The following is a 9,317-nucleotide window of genomic DNA, read 5'->3' on the forward strand; positions in this document are numbered from 1 at the left end:
CCCTAATTTACTATCTGCCTCATGCTGATTCTCTCCTGAGCCCCCTGGGGGACTCTAGCCATTGCATAGCGAAGACCGAGATGGACATCTCATGAGACTTTGCTACAATTCGGAGACAGCTAAATGAGTCTGGCAGAGTAGCAAGGACAGGGTTCCTTGATAGGAAGCTCTCAGAGGCCACAGGTCCTGCCCGTCTTCATGCGGTCCCTTTATGAAGTTTGGGAATCCCCAAGACCACCCTCAGGATCAATGATTTGGCAGACAGACTCACAGAACTCCCTGCAAGCTGTTATACTCATGGTTACAGTTTATCACAGCCAAAGGATACAGATTAAAATCAACCAAGGAAAGAGACACAGTGGGCAGCATCAAGGAAAGTTCAAAGACAGAAACTTCCACTTGTCCTTTTCCAGTAGAATCATGGAAAGTGCTAACTTTTCCTGGCTACAATATATGACTATATGCATGAAGTATTCCCAGCCAGGGAAGCTTACTTCAGCCTTGGCGTCTAGAGTTTTTATTAGAGTTCGATCAGGTCAACACAGTTGACCACCCATGTCGTTAACCTTTCATCCAGACCATCTGGAGATTAAAGTGACACCAAGTGCCAAACCCCCTTCCATAAATCACTTTGTTAGACGATCCAGTGTAGCCCTAGGCCCCAGACAAACAAAAGCACGTTTACTGGGTGGGATATCCCAAGGATATAGAGATCACCTTCTAAGATAGTTCTTAGGGTGAAAGCCAGAGGCTCACTTTGGTTAGGTTAATTCACTCTTCATCCTTGTCCTGCCTCCCTGTGTAACTGGGCACCTTTCCCACCACCTGGGAACTTGGCTTCACAATCTGGACCCAAGAGGAAGGAAAACAGTCTCTGAGAGAGGAAGACATTCCCATTTCCTGTCCCATGATGATTGATATTACACACATCCTCTCCCTTTAGGGGATCCTCCCTCCTTCTCCACAAAAGTGTGTCCCACAGGACATACAAGGAATACATGCACAGTGGCAGGGGGCCTTCTCCTTACCATTCTCCTTCTTATGTGACTATTCATCACAAGTCATTACTTGATTCTCTGTTTCTAATCCAAGTCTATAACATTTCCTTAAAAGATCATTGAGGAGCCCTTGAAATGCTTGCATGTAGACTGAAGTTGGGGGTCACAGGGCACGTTCAACATTACAGTCATTGAAACACCACTCATTTATACAGTGCCTCAGAATTTATGAGGCTTTGCATATGCTCCAATTCACTTAATGATCACACCCACCCTGTAAAGTTTGCAAGGCAGGTTTTGTTTTCCTCATTTGAGAGACAAAAGAGTTGACATCGAGAGAGCTGAACCTCTTGTCTAAGTCACGTGGTGGGCAAGTGATGAAATGCAAGTCCTTTGTCTCAGTTCTAGTCCTGGCTTTGTCCTTTCCATAGTACAACCTTGAATCAAGTGTACCTATCCATCCATGCCTCGTTCTCTACCTTTACTGATTAACATTTCACAACTCACTGTAAATGAGCAGAATGATCAGATTGATACATATATATGTATTTTAAATTCTGAGCACTGAAGACACCAGGTATGAGTGATCTGGGTACAAAGGCTTGGAAAGCAGCAGCTCGGTTATTTCCTGCAGTAGGGAAGTAGTAGGTGCTCAAACGAGCTTCCTCCATGACCTTGGAATATTAAATGGGTTTTTCTCGTTTCCAGATCTCACTGGGCATTTTTTTTCTTCTTTATCACAGGAGCTTTTGGACTTGACAGAAGTTATATGGGAAAATCCTTGAAAGGTATGGTCTAAGTTTAAGGAAGAAGTACATTTATCAGAATCATAATTTTTTTAAATTTATCTCAGAGACTGAAATAATTTGCTAAACAAGCAAGAGTGGCAGTTTAGAGAAAATGTAGAGTTGTTAGTGTGGTTAATTAGTCCATGAAACAACACAAACAACGTTCACTGAGATCAAAAGCACGACCGTAGGTGGATCATGTTAGGGCATAAGTCTGGGGGAACAAAGGTTTTCAGTTTGCTGGGGAAACACTCATATTTCCTTGAAAAGGCATATGACTTATGGGGAACGAGAAATGCAAAAATGGAAACAGCAGGGAAAATAAGAAGAGCTCCACATGGTTACATGAATAACTTCTTGTGCCCAGTCCTGGGGTTTTACCAGGAATCTTCATGTCACACATGCCTCCCTCGCCGTGATGATAGAACCTTCTTGTGCTCCCGGGGCCATCAGCAGGTGGTTTCTTGATTGAAGCCTTTGGGAATTAGTAAATTAAAATGGAATTAATTTGGAGTGTGAAAATCAAAATTAAAGCAAATCCACAATGTTTACGTGGATACTCACCTTAGAGAGGAGCTGAAATTACTCTATGGCTGAGTCATTTTATAGCAGAGTCTCTCCAAAATAAGTGACGAATGTATGGTTTTGTTGTCGGCGTATACAATTAGAGAAAACTAGCTACAAAGGAAAAGAAGTAATCTGTCCAAGTAAGTCATCCCAGGGGAAAAAACGATGTTGTCCATGCTTTCCTCCCCCATCTCTCTTCACAGATTTGGGAAAGAATTCTGAATATAATTCAAGTAACTGCTCCCTAAGCAGTTCTGAAAACCCATATGCCACTATTAAAGACCCACCTGTACTCATCCCCAAAAACTCAGAGTGTGGCTATGTGGAGATGAAGTCACCAGCACGGAGAGATTCCCCATATGCAGAGATCAATAACTCAACGTCAGCCAACAAGAATGTCTATGAAGTTGGTGAGTTCCCCTAACCAAAGGAAGAGCCTCACCTAAGAATTTTTTTTGAAATGATTTTAAAGTCTTTGGGAGTCTTTGAGAGTACAATAACAGTTCATATAAACATTATTCAAAACAGTGGTCATATTTTCAGTGCAAACCTGTGTTTACAGTGATCATATTAATTGGGGTCACCTAAATTTTTAAGGGAAGATACCAGCTAGAAAATTTAAAGTAAATTTTCCTATCTCTCACCTGGTCACCCATCTCTTGCTTTGTAACCGTAGTGAATATTTGAGCCCCCATGTGGAATAGCGCATGTGTCACCTCAGCTATTATGTCGCGTTAGCCAAAACAAGCGGTTCAGGTGGATGAAGCAGGTGGTCCCATTTCCTGATTGCATCCATTACATTCATGCTCTTAGCAGGATTGAACATTTTACTTTTAAATGTGTCTAATACATTGCTAATATTCTCAGATGTGAATCTGATGGAACTTAATAAGAATTCAATTTAAAATTAGAATTGTTTTGATTGCCCCTTACAAATACCGTTCGGGGAAAGTTGAAACAAATCAGAAGTATCATTGAGTAGGTAGAGTAGGGCCATGTATTTTAATTTTTCTCTCTCTTTCTCAGCGTTTATGATTTAAACTTTAGAAAATTCTCTACTACTTGTAAATGAAGTGGCCGATTTAACTCTAGTCACTAGCAACTTAGGCCATCGACATGTCACTGAGAAGATAAATAACTATTCATAAAGAATTAAGGCAGCTTTTTTACAGTGGAAGTTGTAGTGACCTAGATTTATCGTTGAAAAGTCAGTTACTATTCCGCTTTGGACCGTCCTGTAAACCCGTCACTTTAACACAGAGCTGAACCGAGAGCATGGGTCCTGAGTCATAAAATGAACTTGTTAAGTATTTCCATGAACTGAGTTAGCCTAGAAGGACCTTAATCTTTTGACCTGTGGAGTCAGGGGTTTGGACTAGATTATCTCCAAGGTGTTTTTCAGACAATGATTCGTATCCAGGATTTCTGTGTATTCCTTGGATGTCTCCATCCAAACCAGTGGCATGCAGAACACCATTGTGTGCGTCAGCTGGTCTCACAGCCCAGAGTAACCACCTCTAAGTGATTATAAAAGCATCATTTGTTTCATAAAATAATATTTATCTTTTTATAAATGCCCCTCTCGTATGTTTGAGATTTGCAAGAAATGCCATACTCTTTCCTGTTTAAATTTTCCACTGCTGATGAATTCATGTGTCCCTGCTTGTCACAGAACCTACAGTGAGTGTTGTCCAAGGAATATTCAGCAATAATGGGCATCTCACCCAGGATCCATATGACCTCCCAAAGAACAGTCACATCCCTTGCCACTACGACCTGCTGCCGGTCCGAGACAGTTCCTCCTCCCCCAAGCAAGAGGATGGCGGCAGCAGCAGCAGCAGCAGCAGCGAATGACAACAAAGATCCGCTTGGTAGCCCCTGGAAGTTTCCAGAACTGCAGTTGGTTCTCCTCTATCCTCGTTTTGCCACCTTATGGGAATGTTCATCTACCTGGTAGGCAACTGTTGGACGTGAACCAGAAAGCTCAAAGCTGAGGCTGGCTGATCGTAGGTCCTTCTTGTACGGGTGGCCTGGAAGGAGATATCAGTGTGACTTCCTATTCTTCTTAGTTTTAGAACTGCGCTCGTGAAGCATGACTTCCTATAAGATCTTGGCTAAAAGCATGAACTTGTAGAAGTCCTTGGGAGAGAGTTGTGGGCTGCAGTGACATTGGTATTTGGTTGAACCATTAAAATCAAAGTATTTTCTTTCTCATTTGCATTGCAGACCTGTACCTAGGATTGTGCAGTTTATCATAAAATCTGGGGTGAATCACTAAACATGTAGAAGGAAAGGGGAGTATTATTGAGTCCTTACATTTTTTTTTTTTGCACCTGGATTTAGAATTATAGGGATAATATGAACCCAGGAAGAAAAGTTCTGTCGAGTGGCATACTGGATAGACTTTGAATAAACTCTAGAACTGGTTAGCAAATTTAAATATGAAAACTTTAGACTTTTTTAGGATGAAGAAATAAAAAATTAGAATTATTTTAGCTATAGTAGCATTATTTCAGAAATCACTGTCCAGATGTGGCAGGCAGAGGTTAATCTTCTTTGACCCTTGGCCCACTTTAGATCCGTGACATCATTCTGATCCCTGTCCCCATCATACACATTCACCATGTAAGGTCCATGACATATCAATAATTATTTCATAAATACAGAAAATAGATTGTTTTATTTTTGACAGACTGGATTGAACGAGTGTATAATGATTGGAAAAGGGTGTAAATTTTAAGTGTAAGAAGACGTTTTGGTTTTGTAAACCATTAGCGACACATGCTGTAATATAGAATTAGCAGAAAGTTTTGATTAATTTTTCCCTAGACGTGACCGAAATATTTTTGTGCATATTTGAGAAAAGGGCACTTTCCTTTTATTAATTGTCGATTTAGAGAAACTATGCTTAAGCTGGTCTTTTGCATTGCTAATATGACATGTACCCCGTTTTTCATTAATTTGTATTTCCATTTTTAAGTTGTATAGTCTATGTTTTGTAGTGCTTGGATTGTTAATGAAAAAAAATTATGTTATATGTTCTCTGTTTCTTGTATTATTGCCACTTATCTTTTTGCCTGACAAAAATGCATTGTTCTTTCTTTCCTTTTGGAGGGAGGATGTGAGAATATATAAATCAAATCTTTTAAAATTGGTCATTACTAAAATAGTAAAGTAACCATAGGCAAATGGCTCATGCCGGAAATAGAAAAACTTGTTACTATTTCAAAATGGAGCTCCTTTTGATTTGTGTGTTCTGAGTCTTGGTTAAAGCAGGGAGAAGGGGAGCGAGGAACCCATGGTTATTGAGCACGTACTACAGGCTGTTCTTACGAAGCCCTTCATTAGGGTGATCACATAATTGATCATCCAAACTGGGACACTTTTGAGTGTAAATGAGGGCATTGTTAATAATTAACCTGCAATGGGCCTAAATCTGGACCGTCCCAGGTAACCCAGAATGGACGCTCATCCTGTGCATACCTATCGGGCAATAATATTTTTTGCTTCAAAGTAGTTGTCTCAAGAGAATGCCAATAGAATGGAAGAAAGCTGGTTTCTCTTTGACCTACCTGAGCAAGTGGAAGGGCTAAAAAGCTGCATGAGGAAGCGACTTCATGAGAAAGAACGATTGGTTGTGAATCTTAAAAGGCATGAAACCCATTGTGGTGTCCTGTCTCGGTGAGTCACTTAACCTATGTGTATTGTGTATCCATTCTGCCAGTAGCATACGTGAGGCACTGTCCCTGCCAGTTATTGAGTTGCCACTTATCTGCAGGGATTTCATGTGACACACCAGCACCTGTGATGGCGACTTGGTCAGGGAGGTGATAGCACACACACCTGCAGCATTCACTCCTTTGATGGCTTGGCTGCTTCTTACAGAGAACCCCAAAGTTAACTCAAGGAAACACAGAATTACCTGGAGCACACCTTAGAAACAATTGATTTTTTCCAACAGTTAGCCTTAGGCTGACCCTTGGACTGTAGGGAGTAGGCGTCAAATTGAGACACTTGTGGCCTTTTTTGGTTAAGAAAAGAATCTTTTCCCCCTTCTTTTTAAAGCATCATCTCTTCATTGCTCTGCAATACATTGAGTTTCCCCGTTATTCCTTAGAGATAGTTGAACAAAAACAACTTTTTCTCATTCCACTACATAAAAAAAACAAAAACAAAAAAAAACAAAAATCAAAAAGACAACCCTGAAATCTTTGCGTACAAAGTCAACAGCATCTCCCGCAGAAAGCCTGGGCAGCAGATGCCGACTCCAACGGGGCTCTGCCGTCCGTCTCTGTGTGTTCTTTCTGGCAACTCAGTTGCTCAGGGTTGCTGCTGTCCTGACACTGCATTTGCATCAGAGGTGAGTCTTACTCACCAGGGTTCACTCAAGATATTTCAAATAACAGAACACATACAGCGTTTTGGAAATGGTAAAACGACATGTTGTATTTGAGAGGTCTGGTTAAGAAGTCAAAACTTCCTCGATATTTTATATTGATTTGGGTAAAGAGAGAAATACTTCTGTCAGAATGAAATTTAAAAGACAAAAGGACCCAACACGTTTTTATTTTCCCTGAAATGACCACCTTTGGACTCTTCCAGAGATATCAAATGTAAGTTAATGTGATGTCATTCATCACACGCAGTGAATCTGTTCTCATGACCTTTGAATTCATTCATTTGGGACCATAAAATTAATTTCTTCCCTACATCCTATAGTGGTCAGAGCAGGGCATGAGTTTGGCAATACAAAGGAAAAGCCGTTCACATGGGAATGTCAGCCAAACTATTCTTTCCCTAGAGGTTGATGTAACAGAAAATTTGTAAAGTATTTGTATTTTGTATAAATACATCAAAATTGGCCCGATTAATAGCTTATGTACTTGCATCAATATGGAGAATATGTTATTTATAGGTAATTATATGATAAGGAATATTTCATAATTATTTACAATGCTTGATATAAATTCCTCTCACATGCTATAGTAGTTATGCTAAGAAAGAACTTAATGTGTTTAGCATTTTCTCTATGGTAAATTACATTCACCAATTTTAGGAAAAACAATATGGAATTTTATAAGATAGTTATAACCTCCCAGCCAATTCCATTAGCACAACCAACGTGTTTTGAGAGAAATGCAAACAACTTTAGGAAAATGTGGACATCCAAAGAGCCACAGCAGCACTTGACAATTATTGGGGATTTTTAATCCATGTGTATTGAAAAAGTTGTACAAAAGGATTACCCTACTCTTTAGAATCTGTGTCATTATTAGAAGTCCGGTTACCACTTAAAATAAGATAAAGTCCTTAAAAAATTACATTTTAAGGTTACGTTTTCTTTCAAATAACAAATTTTCTATCTTCGGGTAATGTCTTTGTTATTTGAACCAAGTATTTAATAGATACTTTGGTCTTAAAGGCTTTATGTCACGGAAGTGTATATAGATGTGCAAGTGTGAGTCCCGTGGTGTGGATGAGTGCTTATTTCTTGACTAAAGATGTACAGCAAACTGCCCTTTTAGGGTCTTCCTACTAGTGGTGACCTAACATTGGGTCTGCTTGTTTTCATTCCGTATTTAGTCCAGGCTTCCTTTTGATATGAACAAATCGCAACATATATTTTTAAGGAAAAAAATCCAAATGCATAAGAATTTTCTTGATTGTAGCAAACAAAAAAAATGCTTTCAGTGTGAAAATATCTCTATTTTCCAAAGATGGTAAACTTTGGTCAGTATTCACCTCCGTTGTCATTTATATCACCAAATGAGTTTATAGATTAATGCAATAAACTTTCTAATTAAAAAAAAAACTTTAGTGTTTATTTCTATGTCTGATTCTATTGTTAATTAATGAGAATAAAAGAACCTATGATCTTACTGGAAAAATTAATATTTTTTTCACGTGTGACACCATAGCCCTTGATAGAGACATGTAAAAACAATTGCACTTCATTATATTTAACTGCTCATGTATCTGCTTCCCCTTCAGATTACTCGTTCTGTAAGGGCAGAGGCACCATTCTGTACATATTTGGATTCCCAGAACCCAGGTTAGTGGCTGAAAGTCAGGTATCTATAAATAGCTTTAGGTTATCTTATGTGAAGTTGTTTCTTAAATCTCAGGAGCTTGTTAATTCCTTCTTTTATAATTAAAACATTTTTGGAGTATCCGCTTTATAGCACTGTGTTCTAGGGATCAAATATGAATAAAACATTGCTCCTTCTCTCACTTGCTGTTTATTTACTGAGGTCCTGAGTGCCAAGCACAGTGGGGGATGCAGAAAACAATGATACATGAGCTATTTCAAAGTAGCTCATTATTTAATCAGGCAAATGAATCATCTTACTAGGCGCGTGACTTTGGTAAGTTACTTAACTTCTCAGGGCCTTGGTTCCTGTATTATAATATGTTGGAAATCAAAGTACCTATTTCATAGGGGTTTTGTGAGAAGTTAATAACTTTGTGCGTACACAACACTTCAGTGCCTGACATATAGTAGGCAGCTGGTAAATGTTAGCTCTCATTACTATTATGAAAAATTAGCTAATAACCTGAGCCATTTTGCAATAACCACATGAATGATGAGGCTGGTAAATCAGGAGTGAGCATTTAATGAATATTATAAAAGCTACATATTTGTGTGACCTTATCCTGATCTATTTTTGTACTATCACAAAATTCCATATGTATTTTATTACTAGAGTGGTAATTTAGGAGAGCAAGAATCGTATGATTTCATCTGCCAGCACCTAAGAATAGAGGAGGCTTTGAAAATGTGTGGATGTGGGTTTCTGGAAAGATGGTAACCTGGCTTCACATTTCTATCCTGGAGAATCCAGCCATTAAGAAAAAGTCAGGGACTGTTTTTGGCAACCTGAAGAGGTTCCACACAGTGAGGTATCAAGTTCTTGAAAGAAGTTGCAAATGGCAGGGCAGGGGGCGTGGGAGGCAACATGTAAAT

At 39.2% G+C, this 9,317-nt stretch overlaps 1 protein-coding gene across 4 annotated transcripts in view; it reads left to right on the plus strand.

Moving 5' to 3' along the window:
- MEGF10 (multiple EGF like domains 10) overlaps positions 1–5,394 on the plus strand; it is a 182,796-nt gene extending 177,402 nt beyond the window's left edge. For all 4 annotated transcript variants that reach the window (XM_007087800.2, XM_042983110.1, XM_042983122.1 and 1 more), the window contains 3 exons: positions 1,742–1,786; positions 2,557–2,763; positions 4,026–5,394. In XM_007087800.2, coding sequence (XP_007087862.1) covers positions 1,742–1,786; positions 2,557–2,763; positions 4,026–4,207 — 434 coding nt within the window. In that variant the 3' untranslated portion in view covers positions 4,208–5,394. The remainder of the gene's footprint in view (positions 1–1,741; positions 1,787–2,556; positions 2,764–4,025) is intronic.
- Positions 5,395–9,317: the final 3,923 nt, after the last annotated feature.

Source organism: Panthera tigris, chromosome A1 (assembly GCF_018350195.1).
Source record: "Panthera tigris isolate Pti1 chromosome A1, P.tigris_Pti1_mat1.1, whole genome shotgun sequence".
In the NCBI taxonomy this organism is placed as follows: domain Eukaryota; kingdom Metazoa; phylum Chordata; class Mammalia; order Carnivora; family Felidae; genus Panthera; species Panthera tigris.